Source organism: Heptranchias perlo, chromosome 18 (genome assembly GCF_035084215.1).
Source record: "Heptranchias perlo isolate sHepPer1 chromosome 18, sHepPer1.hap1, whole genome shotgun sequence".
Lineage (NCBI taxonomy): Eukaryota > Metazoa > Chordata > Chondrichthyes > Hexanchiformes > Hexanchidae > Heptranchias > Heptranchias perlo.
Genome location: NC_090342.1, coordinates 2,845,493 through 2,863,781, shown reverse-complemented (window position 1 = coordinate 2,863,781; position 18,289 = coordinate 2,845,493). Strand labels below are relative to the sequence as shown.

At 51.2% G+C, this 18,289-nt stretch overlaps 1 protein-coding gene across 1 annotated transcript in view; it reads left to right on the top strand.

The window, feature by feature from the left end:
• Positions 1–4,266: 4,266 nt before the first annotated feature.
• Positions 4,267–18,289, top strand: part of utp20 (UTP20 small subunit processome component) — a 106,220-nt gene continuing 92,197 nt past the window's right edge. Inside the window, exons 1-11 of the mRNA XM_067999214.1 lie at positions 4,267–4,428; positions 6,726–6,806; positions 8,342–8,408; positions 9,826–9,958; positions 11,405–11,593; positions 12,751–12,832; positions 13,413–13,550; positions 14,102–14,257; positions 15,869–16,015; positions 16,121–16,255; positions 17,245–17,322. Of these exons, the coding sequence (XP_067855315.1) occupies positions 4,384–4,428; positions 6,726–6,806; positions 8,342–8,408; positions 9,826–9,958; positions 11,405–11,593; positions 12,751–12,832; positions 13,413–13,550; positions 14,102–14,257; positions 15,869–16,015; positions 16,121–16,255; positions 17,245–17,322 (1,251 nt within the window). The 5' untranslated portion in view covers positions 4,267–4,383. The remainder of the gene's footprint in view (positions 4,429–6,725; positions 6,807–8,341; positions 8,409–9,825; positions 9,959–11,404; positions 11,594–12,750; positions 12,833–13,412; positions 13,551–14,101; positions 14,258–15,868; positions 16,016–16,120; positions 16,256–17,244; positions 17,323–18,289) is intronic.

The window sequence follows — 18,289 nt, the reverse complement described above, 5'->3', positions numbered from 1 at the left end:
TCCCCCTGTCATGTTTCCACAGTGACGGTTTCCCCGTCACATTTCCCCTGTTTTGGTTCCCCCTGTGACGGTTCCCCCGTCAGGTTTCCCCCTGTAACGGTTTTCCGCCTGTGACTGTTTACCCCCTGTCACGTTTCCCCTGTGATGGATTCCCCTGTGACGGTTCCCCCTGTCACCTTTCCCCCGTGACGGTTCCCCCTGTCACCTTTCCCCCTGTGACGGTTTCCCCTGTGACGGTTCCCCCTGTCACCTTTCCCCCTGTGACGGTTTCCACCGTGACGGTTCCCCCTGTCACCTTTCCGCCGTGACGGTTCCCACTGTCACCTGTCCCCCTGTGACGGTTTCCCCCGTGACGGTTCCCCCTGTCACGTTTCCCCCGTGACGGCTTCCGCCGTGACGGTTCCCCCTGTGACCTTTCCCCCTGTGACGGTTCCCCCTGTCACCTGTCCCCCTGTCACCTTTCCCCCTGTGACGGTTCCCCCTGTCACCTGTCCCCCTGTCACCTTTCCCCCTGTGACGGTTCCCCCTGTCACCTGTCCCCCTGTGACGGTTTCCCCCGTGACGGTTCCCCCTGTCACGTTTCTGCCGTGACGGTTCCCCCTGTCACCTTTCCCCCTGTGACGGTTCCCCCTGTCACCTGTCCCCCTGTCACCTTTCCCCCTGTGACGGTTCCCCCTGTCACCTGTCCCCCTGTCACCTTTCCCCCTGTGACGGTTCCCCCTGTCACCTGTCCCCCTGTCACCTTTCCCCCTGTGACGGTTCCCCCTGTCACCTGTCCCCCTGTGACGGTTCCCCCTGTCACCTGTCCCCCTGTGACGGTTCCCCCTGTCACCTGTCCCCCTGTCACCTGTCCCCCTGTGACAGTTTCCCCCGTGACGGTTCCCCCTGTCACGTTTCCCCCGTGACGGTTTCCGCCGTGACGGTTCCCCCTGTCACCTTTCCCCCTGTGACCGTTCCCCCTGTCACCTGTCCCCCTGTCACCTTTCCCCCTGTGACGGTTCCCCCTGTCACCTGTCCCCCTGTCACCTTTCCCCCTGTGACGGTTACCCCTGTCACCTGTCCCCCTGTGACGGTTTCCCCGTGACGGTTCCCCCTGTCACCTGTCCCCCTGTCACCTTTCCCCCTGTGACGGTTCCCCCTGTCACCTTTCCCCCTGTGACGGTTCCCCCTGTCACCTGTCCCCCTGTCACTTGTCCCCCTGTCACCTGTCCCCCTGTGACAGTTTCCCCCGTGACGGTTCCCCCTGTCACGTTTCCCCCGTGACGGTTTCCGCCGTGACGGTTCCCCCTGTCACCTTTCCCCCTGTGACGGTTCCCCCTGTCACCTGTCCCCCTGTCACCTTTCCCCCTGTGACGGTTCCCCCTGTCACCTGTCCCCCTGTCACCTTTCCCCCTGTGACGGTTCCCCCTGTCACCTTTCCCCCTGTGACGGTTCCCCCTGTCACCTGTCCCCCTGTGACGGTTCCCCCTGTCACCTGTCCCCCTGTCACCTGTCCCCCTGTGACAGTTTCCCCCGTGACGGTTCCCCCTGTCACGTTTCCCCCGTGACGGTTTCCGCCGTGACGGTTCCCCCTGTCACCTGTCCCCCTGTCACCTTTCCCCCTGTGACGGTTCCCCCTGTCACCTGTCCCCCTGTCACCTTTCCCCCTGTGATGGTTCCCCCTGTCACCTGTCCCCCTGTGACGGTTTCCCTGTGACGGTTCCCCCTGTCACCTGTCCCCCTGTCACCTTTCCCCCTGTGACGGTTCCCCCTGTCACCTTTCCCCCTGTGACGGTTCCCCCTGTCACCTGTCCCCCTGTCACTTGTCCCCCTGTCACCTGTCCCCCTGTGACAGTTTCCCCCGTGACGGTTCCCCCTGTCACGTTTCCCCCGTGACGGTTTCCGCCGTGACGGTTCCCCCTGTCACCTTTCCCCCTGTGACGGTTCCCCCTGTCACCTGTCCCCCTGTCACCTTTCCCCCTGTGACGGTTCCCCCTGTCACCTGTCCCCCTGTCACCTTTCCCCCTGTGACGGTTCCCCCTGTCACCTTTCCCCCTGTGACGGTTCCCCCTGTCACCTGTCCCCCTGTGACGGTTTCCCCGTGACGGTTCCCCCTGTCACCTTTCCCCCTGTGACGGTTCCCCCTGTCACCTTTCCCCCTGTGACGGTTCCCCCTGTCACCTTTCCCCCTGTGACGGTTCCCCCTGTCACCTGTCCCCCTGTGACAGTTTCCCCGTGACGGTTCCCCCTGTCACCTTTCCCCCTGTGACGGTTCCCCCTGTCACCTTTCCCCCTGTGACGGTTCCCCCTGTCACCTTTCCCCCTGTGACGGTTCCCCCTGTCACCTTTCCCCCTGTGACGGTTCCCCCTGTCACCTGTCCCCCTGTGACGGTTTCCCCGTGACGGTTCCCCCTCTCACCTTTCCCCCTGTGACGGTTCCCCCTGTCACCTTTCCCCCTGTGACGGTTCCCCCTGTCACCTGTCCCCCTGTGACGGTTTCCCCGTGACGGTTCCCCCTGTCACCTTTCCCCCTGTGACTGTTCCCCCTGTCACCTTTCCCCCTGTGACGGTTCCCCCTGTCACCTTTCCCCCTGTGACGGTTCCCCCTGTCACCTGTCCCCCTGTGACGGTTTCCCCGTGACGGTTCCCCCTGTCACCTGTCCCCCTGTGACGGTTTCCCCTGTGACGGTTCCCCCTGTGACGGTTTCCCCCTGTGACGGTTCCCCCTGTCACCTTTCCCCCTGTGACGGTTCCCCCTGTCACCTGTCCCCCTGTCACCTGTCCCCCTGTGACGGTTTCCCCCGTGACGGTTCCCCCTGTCACCTGTCCCCCTGTGACGGTTTCCCCCGTGACGGTTCCCCCTGTCACCTGTCCCCCTATCACCTGTCCCCCTGTGACGGTTCCCCCTGTCACCTTTCCCCCTGTGACGGTTCCCCCTGTCACCTTTCCCCCTGTGACGGTTCCCCCTGTCACCTGTCCCCCTGTCACCTGTCCCCCTGTGACGGTTTCCCCCGTGACGGTTCCCCCTGTCACCTGTCCCCCTGTGACGGTTTCCCCCGTGACGGTTCCCCCTGTCACCTGTCCCCCTGTCACCTGTCCCCCTGTGACGGTTCCCCCTGTCACCTTTCCCCCTGTGACGGTTCCCCCTGTCACCTGTCCCCCTGTCACCTTTCCCCCTGTCACCTGTCCCCCTGTCACCTGTCCCCCTGTGACGGTTCCCCCTGTCACCTTTCCCCCTGTGACGGTTCCCCCTGTCACCTGTCCCCCTGTCACCTGTCCCCCTGTCACCTGTCCCCCTGTGACGGTTTCCCCGTGACGGTTCCCCCTGTCACCTTTCCCCCTGTGACGGTTCCCCCTGTCACCTGTCCCCCTGTCACCTGTCCCCCTGTCACCTGTCCCCCTGTGACGGTTTCCCCGTGACGGTTCCCCCTGTCACCTTTCCCCCTGTGACGGTTCCCCCTGTCACCTGTCCCCCTGTCACCTGTCCCCCTGTCACCTGTCCCCCTGTGACGGTTTCCCCCATGACGGTTCCCCCTGTCACCTTTCCCCCTGTGACGGTTTCCCCCTGTGACGGTTCCCCCTGTCACCTGTCCCCCTGTCACCTGTCCCCCTGTCACCTGTCCCCCTGTGACGGTTTCCCCGTGACGGTTCCCCCTGTCACCTTTCCCCCTGTGACGGTTCCCCCTGTCACCTGTCCCCCTGTCACCTTTCCCCCTGTCACCTGTCCCCCTGTCACCTGTCCCCCTGTGACGGTTCCCCCTGTCACCTTTCCCCCTGTGACGGTTCCCCCTGTCACCTGTCCCCCTGTCACCTGTCCCCCTGTCACCTGTCCCCCTGTGACGGTTTCCCCGTGACGGTTCCCCCTGTCACCTTTCCCCCTGTGACGGTTCCCCCTGTCACCTGTCCCCCTGTCACCTGTCCCCCTGTCACCTGTCCCCCTGTGACGGTTTCCCCCTGTGACGGTTCCCCCTGTCACCTGTCCCCCTGTGACGGTTTCCCCCGTGATGGTTCCCCCTGTCACCTGTCCCCCTGTCACCTGTCCCCCTGTGACGGTTTCCCTGTGACGGTTCCCCCTGTCACCTTTCCCCCGTCACGTTCCTGTGACAGCTCCTCCCTCTATGACATAAGTGTCTTTATGACGTCAGGGTGCAATGCTCTTTCTGACTGGTTCTCCCTCTGTGACGTACCTCTCAGGCTTCTCTCTGTGTGATTGGTTCTCCCCGGTGACGTCAGCCCCTGACGCTGCTGCCCCCACGTGCTTCCGTTTCCCACAATGCCGCAGTAAAGATGGCGGCGCCCAGTCGGTAGCGGAGCGGCGTGTCGGCCGAGTTCACTCCTCTCCCCCCGGGATCGCTTCCTGATCTGCGGCCGTGCGTGGGGCTGGAGCCCGGGGCCCGGCTCAACATGAAGAACAAACCGGCGCGGCACCGAACCGGCAACACGTTCCGGGTGAGCGGCGGGAGGCCGGGCCGGGGGCCAGTGGGGGGGGAGGCCTCGGTCCCAGTCCCAGGGACCCCCCGGCCCCAGTCCCAGGGACCCCCCCGGCCCCAGTCCCAGGGACCCCCCGGCCCCAGTCCCAGGGACCCCCCGGCCCCAGTCCCAGGGACCCCCCGGCCCCAGTCCCAGGGACCCCCCGGCCCCAGGGACCCCCCGGCCCCCGGGGTGTGTGGGGAGCGGGGCGGCGCTGACTGCACTGGGCCCCGGGGGGCGGGTCCTTGGAGCTGAGTCGCTGCTTCTGGGGTTCAGGCCTGGCCCCGGACCCGGAGCCGCTCCACCGGGATCGGATTCCCCAGAGTTCGGGATAAACCATAAAAATGCCGCTAATATCCGGGGATAAACCGATCGCCAACACCAGCCGTGGTCAGCGCCCGGGTCTCGGCCCCCATCGGGGTCAGCGCCCGGGTCGCGGTCACCATCGGGGTCAGCGCCCGGGTCGCGGTCACCATCGGGGTCAGCGCCCGGGTCGCGGTCACCATCGGGGTCAGCGCCCGGGTCGCGGTCACCATCGGGGTCAGCGCCCGGGTCGCGGTCACCATCGGGGTCAGCGCCCGGGTCGCGGTCACCATCGGGGTCAGCGCCCGGGTCGCGGTCACCATCGGGGTCAGCGCCCGGGTCGCGGTCACCATCGGGGTCAGCGCCCGGGTCGCGGCCCCCATCGGGGTCACGGTCACCGCCCGGGTCATGGTCAGCGCCCGGGTCGCGGCCCCCATCGGGATCGGGGTCACGGTCACCGCCCGGGTCATGGTCAGCGTCTGGGTCGCGGTCACCATCGGGGTCTGGGTCACTGGTCTGGTCAGGGTCACTGTTGGGGTCACGGTCGGTGTCGGGGTCACGGTTACCGTTGGGGTGATCAGCCGGGTCGCGGTCACCATCGGGGTCTGGGTCACTATTGGGGTCAGGGTCAGGCTCTGTCCCATTATAGAAAGGACATTAAAACCATAGAGAGCGAATAATGTAGATTGATCAGGATGAGGTCAGGAATTGGAAACTCTGGTTATGAGGAGAGACTTGAGACACTGGGAATATTTCCACTGGAGCCGAGAGGTTAAGAGGAGATTTAAGAGTTTTTTTTTAAATGAAGTGTTTTAAAAAGAGAGAAAGACTATTTCCTCTAATTGGGGAGTCAGTGACGAGGGATCATCATAAAATTGTCACCAAGAGTGGGAAGAGGCTGTGAGAATTTTCTGTGCACTGAGGGTTGTCTCCACAGGGAGTGGTTGAGGCAGAGACCATTGCATCTTTTAAGGGAAATTTGGATAATTATTTGAAATGGAGGAAAGATACAGGGGTAGGGGGAAAGAACGGGGCAGTGGGATTGGTTTTATATTGTTCCAGTAAATAGCTGGTACAGACACGATGAGCTGAATGGCCTCCTGTGCTGCAAACCTCTGTGGTTCCATGTCCAGAATGGCCCACGATGTGCCAGCTTTTCCACCTAACGCGGTGCCTGTGGTAAACTTGCCCAGTTACTGGTTCATTGACTGGCAGCACGATTTGATCAGTGTTGGAACAAGTGTTGGCTCCTCGTCAAACCGGTGGCCTGGGCAGGACTGTTCGGGTGAGGTGTACTTCATGCTGGCAATCACCAGCCAAAACCCATCACCACCTTTGACGCTGTGTTTATACCGGGGGTGTTGGTGTGAATCGGTTAATCTGGAGTGAGACCCTGAGCTGATACCAGAGTAAAGCAGAGTGAGATTCCTGATGGAGTGAGTCGCCCTCTGTTTTGCTATGGAGTTTGTTTAGACCGTAAAATCCGATTTTTACAAAAGTTTAGTCTGAAGCCAAAACCACTTCACGCCATTGCTATCCTTGTGTAGTAAATGTTACCCTAAGAGTCTCCAAACCTGACTGTCAAGCTATCCTCAAGTATGGTCCCCCCCCGTGAAAGGGGATCATTGTCTCCATAAGAGCACACCCCACAGTCCAGGAAGTTTCAGCGCTGGTTGGTAAGATCCTAGACTTGTGTCTGCATGGATACTGCAGACTGACCTAAAAATAAAACAAAACGTATTCAGGGACCATCCGTCACTACATGTATTGTTTCTGAAATAATTTTGAGTGTTGCTTGAAGATGCCACCTGAGGTGCTGCTGTTTGAGCAAACGGGAACTGAAAAATCCTTTAATCTGTTTATTACCCGACTGAATCACGAGGAAGTATTTGGTTTTGGTTCACTCTGCGTGTGTGCTCCTCGATAATCTGACGGTTTTGGGATTAATTAGATGAATCTTTCTCTGTTCACAGTTTCTCACCTTTTCGGAACGTTTGGCGAACGTGAATATCGATATAATCCACCGGATTGATAGAACTGGGAGCTATGCTGAGGTGAGAGGGGATGAGGCCGACGCACGGTTCAGGCTTTTCGATAATTGCTCCGTTACAAGCGTCGTCTCCCTCGATAGCTGGAATCGCACGAGAAGAATGAAGTGGGGACGTTGGGAATGTTTCACACTGAGGATTGTTAGAACAGGGAAAGCTTTACTGCAAATGGCTGTTGAGGCAAAGACTGTAACATTGAATAAGGATTTGAAAGGGGAGATATTAAAAGGTGACAGGGCATGGGCAGAGAAATGGGAGCAGATTGGTCCATCTGAAGTGTTAGCACTGGTACAGTGGGCCGAATGGCCTCCTTTTGTCAGTGATTTTTAAAAAAAATCTTGCTATTGTGCGATACTTTGTTTTTGTGCTCTGCATTCCTAAAATTAAAGTAACCAGTGCCGCAAGGTTCTTATTTAAAGTAGTACATCAAACTCACACAAGCATTTAGTGAAGATCAGCTGCATTACCTTGATGTAGACTGTGGACTGTGAGCAAACTGCAGCCTTAATAAGATGCAACTGAGAAGGAGGGAACTTGCATTTATATAGCGACATTCTTGTCCTTCAAATGTCCTAAAGCATTTCAGAGCTGATTAATTATTTTTTAAATGCAGTCACTGTTATGTACGCAAATACAGCAGCCAATTTGCGCACAGCAAGGTCCCACAAACAGTAATGAGATAACGACCAGATAACCTGTTTCAGTGATGTTGGTTGAGGGATAAATATTGGCCAGGACTCCCCCGCTCCTCTTCGAATAGTGGCCATGGGGTCATTTACGTCCACCTGAGGGGGCAGATGGGGCCTCGGTTTAACATCTCACCTGAAAGTCGGCTCCTCCGACAGTGCAGTAGAGGGAGTGCTACACTGTCAGCCTGGATTGTGTGCTCGTCATTGGACAGTAGCATGAACCCATGACCTTTGCAGAGGGGAGAGTGCTACGCACTGAGCCATGGCTGGCAATTGTTCAGCTTCCCGTTCAACTCCAGTGTAAGTGCGAATCCATGCTGATGTGGTGAAATCCCCCCCAGTGACGGCCTTGTTTTATTAATCCAACAGCTGTGTGTTTAAACAAAAGACAGCTTCATTAGCAGCCTGACTGTACGGAAAATAACAAACCTCATTGGTGTTGAGCAGGGGTGTTTCAACAGTTTCTGTCTGTGGGCAGCATCGGCTTGTACCTTGGGGCCAAATATCAAGATTCAGTCCCTGTTCTTTGGTTTGCAGATATCTGAAGTTGCTGACACTAACAGATCTTGCTGTTTTGATTTGGGATTTTGTCCACCATTAAGGCAACAGCGCCAAGAACAGCCCTTTCCAAACCAACAGGGCCATTAAATTCAGACAGGACAAACCAGTGAGTGCGAGGTATAAGCACAGGTAGGGCGGAGTTGCCTGGTCTTCGAGGACCAGATTGCCAGGGCTCGGGGGCTGCAGTTTGGTCGCTCCTGCTCTAGGATTTGCTGAAAGTCGCTGGGATTGCGACTCTGATCTGTTCTTTGTGCTTGTGGTGAAATTATAACCGTATACTTCTTTTCTCAGGAGGTCGAGACCTACTTTTATGAAGGACTGGAGAAATGGAGAGATCTGAATTGCACGGAACACTTTGGTATGGCTAACTTTACTCACACTTTTGCACTAATGTTCTTTAACTTTACACTACTAGCTCTATAAGTACCATTGCACTACTAGCTTTACATACATCTTTGCACTACCAGGTTTGCACATATATTTATTGCTAGCTTTGCACAAACCTTTGCATGTACCTACTGTTAACTCTGTGCACATCTTGCGCTACTGCGAGCGTAACGCACCCCCGTGCGCTACTGCGAGCGTAACGCACCCCCGTGCACTACTGCGAGCGTAACGCACCCCCGTGCACTACTGCGAGCATAACGCACCCCCGTGCACTACTGCGAGCGTAACGCACCCCCGTGCACTACAGCGAGACTAGCCTCTCGCATAAGAAAGAGAAGTTTATGCAGTGTCTTATCCTCGTGACATCTCACCTGTGGCTGCTGATTTGAAACACAAGTGAAATATTCACACAATCACCGTTGTTCTCTTCACCGTATTGTGTCCTAGTTAGTTCTGATCTATAATAAGGTGCAAGGCAGTAAATAAACCATCTTTTTAACCTTTTGTTTCCTCATGATTTGGCTGAACTTTATACAACTTCTTGTTGGAGGCACGTTTTAACCACTTTTGACTTTAATTGGTCAAGCTAATCTTTCTTGTAAGCCAATCTGATGCATTTCACTGTCTGATCTAGTTTGGTAATTGGATAAATAATTGAAAAGGAAATAAATTATCAGGGCTATGGGGAAAGAGCAGGGCAGTGGGACCAATTGAATAGCTCTTTTTCAAAGAGCTGGCACAGACCTGTTGGGCTGAATGGCCGCCTTCTGAGCTGTAAGATTGTACGATTAGACTAATATTAACGTCCAACCTATCACTGCAGAAAGGTTAAAATTCTTAGTCGGGATTATTTCAACTTGGGTCTTTAGTAAGACATAGGATAAATGTTTTAATAAAAAAGGAAGTAAGGCCCTGCATTTATACAGTGCCTTAGTCTATCATTAACATTCCAAGTGATTCACATTCAGTCACCTCTTCCGTGGGTGGACACGGAGCCATTTTGCGTACAGCAATGGCTAATCTGATTCTGACGGTCGAGGGAAGAATGTGGGCCGAGGCAGTAGGTGACCTCCCTGCTCCTCTTCGATTAGGATCTTTTAATGTCGGTCTGAAGAGGCACTCAGTTTAACACCATCCCGGAGGATGGCTCCTTCTCCAGCAGCCCAGCGCTCCCTCAGTGGCTGCCCTTTGTGTGTGTGTGTGTGTGTGTGTGTGTGTGTGTGTGTGTGCGCTCAAGTCGTGGAGTGGGGCTTGAACCCGTGACTTTGTGAGGCCGAGGTGAGAGTGCTATTCACTGAGCCAAACTGAGGAAAGGCCGCGCTAAAGAATCAAAACCTGCACCGTTGTAACTCGAGCGAGTGGATTCTGATCTGTGTTTTTCTTTATAGTGAAGTTTCACCGTGAGGTGTATGGAAAGTCCCAGTCTTTTAATCAGCTGGTGTACCATCAGAATGCAGTGGTGGAAAGTCTGAAAAACCATCTTCAAATCAAGAACAGCCTGGCCTATCAACCTTTGCTTGAGTAAGGATCTGAACATTGAATATAGGAGTTGGGATGTCTTGTTGAAGTTGTACAAGACATTAGTAAGGCCACACTTGGAATACTGTGTACAGTTCTGGTCACCCTATTATAGAAAGGATATTATTAAACTAGAAAGAGTGCAGAAAAGATTTACTGGGATGCTACCGGGACTTGATGGTTTGACTTATAGGGAGAGGTTAGATAGACTGGGACTTTTTTCCCTGGAGAGTAGGAGGTTTAGGGGTGATCTTATAGAAGTCTATAAAATAATGAGGGGCATAGATAAGGTAGATAGTCAAAATCTTTTCCCAAAGGTAGGGGAGTCTATAACGAGGGGGCATAGATTTAAGGTGAGAGGGGAGAGATACAAAAGGGTCCAGAGGGGCAACTTTTTCACTCAAAGGGTGGTGAGTGTCTGGAACGAGCTGCCAGAGGCAGTAGTAGAGGCGGGTACAATTTTGTCTTTTATAAAGCATTTGGACAGTTACATGGGTAAGATGGGTATAGAGGGATATGGGCCAAGTGCAGGCAACTGGGACTAGCTTAGTGGTATAAACTGGGCGACATGGACATGTTGGGCCGAAGGGCCTGTTTCCATGTTGTAAACTTCTATGATTCTATGAATGTAGAGGGTTAACTCTTGCCTCTCAGTATAATCAGTCAACCAACAGAAACTGTGCGCAGGCTCAGACCTCTCACACTGTCCTGGTGGTATCTGTTATATTATATAATTCTATGAAACTGAGATTAATCCTATTACACAAGGTAATTATGTGACAGTCAGTTATGCACAGCAAAGTCCCACAAACAGCACAGGATGAAGGACCGATTAATTTGTTTTGGTTGAGGGATAAATGATGCCCAGGACACTGTTCCTTTTTGAATAATGGCTGTGGGATCTTTTACATCCACATGAGCAGGCAGACTGTTTACCATCTCATCCGAAAGACGGCACCTCTGACGATGCAGTGCTCTCTCAGTCTAGATTATGTGCTCAAACCCTGGACTAGGGCTTCTGCACGTAATTTAGGCTGTGCTACCACTGAGCTGAGCTGATAATTGTAAACTTGCCTCCTGTATGTCTGTGGAGGTGCTGATCTTTAAGTTAATGTGGACTGAATGTAGAACGTTCAGAATTGATGGGCAGAAAAAGACCAGCTGGTCCATCAGGCTTGCTCCACACCACGATGACCGCAGCACCCTGACTAGATCCTCCCCACCCATGCTATCTCCTGAGAGGGGCAGAAGAGTCCTGGGGGAACTCAGATGAAACAATCCCAATATATACAGGAGACCTGTGTGGGTTGAACCCTTGTAAAAGTGTGACAGGGACACGGATTGGATTTGCAGTGCTTTTTGCGCATTGCATTGTTTCCGAGCTTGCACATCCCATAAATAGATACGTATGTTCTGCGATGTTTAGTGTCCGTTGTTTCCATATTGCAGCCTGGTGGTACAGCTGGCCAGAGATCTGCAGACGGATTTCTATCCTCACTTCAGAGACTTCTTTGTAATCATAACCTCCCTGCTGAACACGCAGGACACGGAGCTGTTGGAGTGGGCCTTCACCTGCCTCTCCTACCTGTACAAGTACCTCTGGAGGCTTATGGTGAAGGACATAACAGATATTTACAGGTACGCGTTTTTTAAAAATGTGCTTTCTCTTCAGGGTATTAAAGGCGTACCGTTTAATCTCGACTGGGATAGTTTTCTACATTTCATGCAGAATTTGCCATGTTTTACTGAAGAGAGAGATTGCAAACATGATGAAGTCTGCGCTGACGTGTATTCGATATCTACTTGATGTTAACCTGTTTTGGGATATACACGTTCAGTCTTAATAATGGCTGCAAATAGATGGAGAGTTTTTTTACACCGAGCCCGCTGATGTTTCTTTAAGCAAACTATCCCCCTCGATCACAGGCCATAGATGGCTTTCGAGCTGCAGAAATGTAAATTTAGACTGCATCTGTAAATCATTGGGCACCATTTATTTACCCATCATTGGACTCTTTCTGTACTGTAAGATTCTTTCGGTCCATCGTGTCTGTGTCGCCTCTTTGAAGGAGCTATTCAATTACTCCCACTCCCCTGCTTTAGCATAAATTCCTTCCTTTTGTACTCTCTGCCTCTATTAATAAAGCCCAGGATCCCTTATGCTTTTTTAACAGCCTTCTCAAGTTGTCCTGCCATCTTCAAGGATTTGTGTACATACACCCCCAGGTCTCTGTGTTTCTACACCCCTCCTCCCCTTTAAAATTGTACCATTTCGTTTATATTGCCTCTACTCATTTTTCCTTCCAAAATACGTGCCTTCACATTTTTCTGCATTAAATTTCATCTGCCATGTGTCTGCTCATTTCACTTCAATTTATTTTTCCTTTTAACATATCTAATAAACCGATTTAAGTTCCATAAAAGTGAGAGTAATAGTTTTTCTAGGCCATGAGAATTAATAACGTTTAATGCCAGCAGCCTTAACTGGAAATTATTCGGCACCTTTCACGATCTCATGAATTCCCAAAGCGCTTTACAGCCGATGAAGTACTTTTAAAGTGTAGCCACTGTTGTAATGTAGGAAACGCGGCAGCCCGATTTGCGCACAGCAAGATCCCACAAACAGCAACGAGATAAACGATCGGTTAAATCTGTTTTTGGGACATTGGTAGAGGGAAAAATCAGTGAGATAAAAACCCAATTCTCAGGGTGGTGTATATTCTGGAACATGATGTATGATACTCTTACTGTAAACCTATCCAGACGGTTAGCGCAATGTTCCTTTTTGTTTTTAGTTTGTATAGTTCACTTTTGGGCCACAATAAGGAACACATCAGACATTTTGCAGCTGAAAGTTTTGCTTTCTTGATGAGAAAGGTGAGTAATTTTTAATATTATTCATTCTCGGAATGTGGGCGTCGCTGGCAAGGCTGGCATTTATTGCCCATCCCCTAGTTGCTCTGACTGAGTGTCTCGCTAGGCCATTTCAGAGGGTGGTTAAGAGTCAGCCACGTTGGTGTGGGACTGGAGTCACATATAGGCCCAGACCGGGTAAGGACGGGAGGTTTCCTTCCCTAAAGGGACATTAGTGAACCAGTTGGGTTTTTACGGCAATCCGACAGCTTCACGGTGACTTTTACTGATAACGGCTTTTTAGTTCCAAATTTTTTGTAATCTGAATTCAAATTCTCAAACCCCAATGGTGGGATTTGAACTCACGTTCCCTGGATTATTAGTCCAGTAACAGAACCCACTACATTGCCGTACCCTCAGTTGTTCACGTTCTTGTCAGGGGTTGATGATTGTTAGCTGGCTGTTTTCCAACTGTGTTTCTCTTAAATTAGTCAAAGAGAGCGGGCGTAGGAAGATTTTATTTTAAGTGTTTATTAAATTGTGGTTTTTCTTTTCCCCCCCCCCACGAGTAAAAATTGACGAATCCTTTTTTGTGTAAATGCAGGTTCCAGATCACAGTGCCCTTTTCAACTTCATGTTTGCTGACCTGGAGAAGCACCCTGAGAAGGCGGAGGGAGTGGGACGGCTGCTTTTCGATATGTGCAAAGGGGTCCAGAATATGTTCCACTCGTGCGCAGGCAAGGTGACGTTTTAATTACTTTTGGGAGGCACCGGCACGGCTTTTATTTATTTCTCATCTTTAGTTGCCCCAAGGGTACCGGGAGTCAACCACGGAGTGTGGGGACTGGAGTCACGTGTAGGCCCAGACCGGGTAAGGACGGCAGGTTCCCTTCCCTGAAAGAAATTAGTTGAACCAGTTGGGTTTTTAGGGTGGGGGGAATGGGAAGCGGGAACTGTTTAACGCTTACGTAGAGAATTTGAATGTAGGCAAGTGTATCTAAATGCAGATATAGATGTCTAAAGTACTAAACTCTTTTGTAGTTTGTGATTTAGAAATCTGCAAATGAGGTGTCGGGTCGTAAATATGCATTAGAAAAAAATCAAACCTACTTGTAAAAGTATCATGCTGAAATTGAAAGGCCCGTACAGTGTAGAATCTTATCCAATTGCTACGCAGAGCTCCTATGGAGATTGATGAACACTAACTTGTAGTTTTGTAGCTTTTTAAAAAGAAAAACAAATGATTTGTTGTTGGACTCTTTGATTTGTAAAGTTTTGTTTCCTCTTTTGCAGGTTTTCCCCGTTGTTTTGCAAAAACTGGGGCCCGTTACAGAGACAGGCGCTGTGCTTCCATGGGACGTAGTTGGTGAAGCAGTGGGTCACATGGCGCAGGCCTGTGCAGCCTATGTCTATACGGAACACTTTGATGTACTCTGGAGCTGCCTGCAAGTAAGTTCATCAAATATTGGAAGGTCCTTGCGGACCTCCCGTGGCATTGCTCATGGCAGGTCATATGATGTCCTGTTTTACAAGGGCCATATAAAGAGCAAAGCGGCTTAAAGGGTTAAATTACGAGGACAGGTTGCACAGACTAGACTTGTATTCCCTCGAGTATAGAAGATTAAAGGGTGATGTAATTGAGATGGTTAAGATGGCTAAAGGATTTGATGGGGTAGATAGAGAGAAACCATTTCCTCTGGTGGGGGGAGTCCAGAACAAGGGAGCCTAACCTTAAAATTAGATCTAGGCCGTTCAGGGGTGATGTGAGGAAGCACTTCTTCACATAAAGGGGAGTGGAAATCTGGAACTCTCTCCCCCAAAAAGCTGTTGAGGCTGGGGGTCAATTGAAAATGTCAAAACTGAGATTGATCGATTTTTGGTAGGCAAGGGTATTAAGGGATATGGAGCAAAGGCAGGTAAATGGTGTTAAGATACAGATCAGCTATGAGCTAATTGAATGGTGGAACAAGAACGAGGGGCTGAATGGCCTCCTCCTGTTCCTATGCAATATATTCTTTTGCTAAGATGAAGCTACGTCCCTTTAAGCCAGCCAGGTCTAATTGCTGCTAAGTAAAAGCTGGTTGAGGTCACTCAGAGTTTAATTGCTCTGCTCTTCAGACTGCGGGTCAGAACCCTGGTGAAATGCCTGTCTTTATTTTTTCATTTCCAAGTGCAACTACTAAGGTTAATCAGGGAGTACAGATATTCTGTCTCCTGTGTCAGGGAGATATTTTTATTACTGGTGGAAGTTTCTCTACATTACAACTTATAAATGTGGGTTCAAGTTCCACTCCGGAGACTTGAGCTCAAAATTCAGGCCGACACTCCCAGTGCAGTACTGAGGGAGTGCTGCACTGCTGGAGGTGCAATCTTTCGGATGGGACATTAAACCGAGGTCCTGTCTGCCCTCCCAGCTGGACGTAAAAGATCCCTTGGCACTATTTCGGAGAAGAGCAGCGGAGTTCTCCCCAGTGTCCTGGTCAATATCTATCCCTGAACCAACATCACTTAAACGGATTATCTGGTTGTTATCACTTTGCTTTTTGAGGGAGCTTGCTGTGTGCAAATTGGCTGCCGTGTTTCCTACATTGTAATAGTGACTATACTTTATTGGCTGTGAAGCGCTTTGGGATGTCCAGGGATTGTGAAAGATGCTGTAGAAATGCAGGTCTGTCTTTACTGGCTTTTTCTTTTTTTATATAAAAAGTAATGTAACAAAAATTTGCCTGTGCGACACTTAAAGTGGACCCGGGGAGGCAGACTAGACCAACCAATTTTGTTACATTAAAATTAATAGCTTATGAGAAAGCGCTGCTGTCACGCAGACTGTTGGCTGACCCTGTTTTTAAAACAATCTGACAATGTTGTCTATGTAAAAATGTATCTTGATTTAGAATAAGTTTCCACTTCGTAAGTGCCAGAGGAAAGCAACAGTGGAAGGCAGAATAATTGGAAGAGTACATTAAGGTGGGGGCGAAGGTTGGGAGGTGACTGGCCCATTGTACGAACATTTTCTGTAATTAAAAAAATGAACAACTAACATTTTTGTGTTGTTGACAGATATGTATCCTGGGCCTGCGTGACAAATCAAACCATGGCGACAGACAGCAAGGCTCTGAGCAAATCCAGCGGGCATTGCAGATTTACCTCCTGTTGCTGGAAAGCGGACAGCGGTCAAAGGTGACCCACCCTGAGGAGGTCTGTGAGGTGAGTTTTCAAGTTTTCTCTCCACAACAGAGTAAAACCAGCTTTGATTTTTATTCACCCCTTTCACCTTTTTTTGTTTGCAACCCGAATTGCTCCTTCCCTTAGACCCTGATCCAGATGCTGCAGGATCCACAGATGTCTGCCTCGTGCTGCAAGACTTTGCTGGAGGTGGTCTCCGCTCTGCTCACGGCTGAGAATGCTTCTCTGCCGAAAGCACTGGTTGAAGAAACTTCGAGAAAGGTATTTAACTCTCGTCTCTGGCTGAAGTTCGGTCTGTACAAAATACTAATGAGGTGCTATAGTTGCAGTGCACTCTGTGAATGAGGTCATTTCTAGGTTTGGAGAATCCCATTGTCTGCTTTTCAGTTAATTAGCCAGATCACTAATACCCTTGTTATATTAGAATTCTACAGAGATGGTGTTGTTTTGCATTGGCTGCATTTGTGACACAGGAGACCAGCATTGTGTGTCTCAATCTAATGGGCATCTCTTTGTTTTTTTTATATAACAATTCATTCTCAGGATGTGGGCATCGCTGGCAAGGCCGGCATTTATTGCCCATCCCCAGTTGCCCTTGAGAAGGTGGTGGTGGGCCTTCTTCTTGAACCGCTGCAATCCGTGTGGTGAAAGTGCTCCCACAGTTGGGAGGGCGATCCAGGATTTTGTCCCAGCAGCGATGAAGGAACGGTCGATATATGTTCAAGTCGGGAGGGTGTGTGAGACTCTGAGGGAAGCTTGGAGTTGGTGTTGTTCCCATGCATCTGCTGCCCTTGTCCTTCTACATGGTGGAGGTTGTGGGTTTGGGAGGTGCTGTGGAAGAAGCCTGTCTCGATTGAAATAAATCAGTGCACTAACTAATGCTTGTCCTACAGTGTTTCGAGTGGCCCCGCCCTCTCCCCCAGTTCACCATTAGTGGACGATGCTTCATCCAGCACTGCCCTGCACTTAGGATCTCTCGTCCTAAACCTTTCTGCCAAGCCACATCTTGCCATCTTTGAAAGCCCCACAAGGTACCAGTTAACCCCGTGCCTACAGTTACCTCCCCAAACTACTGCTGCTCCCTGTCCACTTCTCTTCCCCTTTCCTCGGGGTTGAGAACGCTAAAAATGTACAAATTGCCGCTGTTATTAACTACTGAACACGAAAGCCTGCACCTGCTGGTGGCGATTTTCCCTCATCTCGTTGACTTCTGGGTACTCGAGAGATTCTAAGTTCATTTTCTATTCCAGGTTTTCAGCAGTGGGTTTGAGAGGCCATTGATTCTGAAGTTCTCGGAGGAGATGTTTAACATGCACCAGTTCGAACAGGTAAATTTGAAACTCAACTTCAAATAATTTATACAATAGAGAACTTTCACGTTTGACTTCAAGTAAGTGGATTTCTGATTCCCAATTCAAGGTTAGGAATCACTCCCATTCATTGGTGCTAAACAGAATTACAGACCCAAGTATCTAATGTAGTGAAACCTGTATAAACAGACACTTCCAAAAATCGGACACTGACTGAGAGACCCGAATAACTTACATGGTAAAATATACAAGAGGCACTCTGAAACCACGGACACTCACAAATTATGAACTACGGACAGCCTTCAATGCATGAACCCTTTTACAACTTAGAACATGGGTCACAGCCTGTTGCAAAGCTGCTGTATCTGGAACTATCACTGGTGCTTCCCCTTGCAGCTTGCTTCCTTTCCCAAATTCTTGTGAGGTCAGTGTATGCAGGTCAGCGTGAGGCGGCAGCAGGTTTGGTGAAAGAAACGGCTTTTGTGGATTGGGGTGCCCTTTACCCAGCATCCATACTGGCAGAGAAACCACTCTACCTCTGGGATTGAATGCTTGCACGGCTCTATACTGGGGATTGAGTGGTTTCTCTGGGATTGAATGCTTGCACGGCTCGATCCCGGGGATAGAGCAGTTTCTCTGGGATTGAATGCTTGCACGGCTCGATCCCAGGGATAGAGCAGTTTCTCTGGGATTGAATGCTTGCACGGCTCGATCCCGGGGATAGAGCAGTTTCTCTGGGATTGAATGCTTGCACGGCTCGATCCCGGGGATTGAGTGGTTTCTCTGGGATTGAATGCTTGCACGGCTCGATCCCGGGGATTGAGTGGTTTCTCTGGGATTGAATGCTTGCACGGCTCGATCCCGGGGATAGAGCAGTTTCTCTGGGATTGAATGCTTGCACGGCTCTATCCCGGGGATAGAGCAGTTTCTCTGGGATTGAATGCTTGCACGGCTCGATCCCAGGGATAGAGCAGTTTCTCTGCCG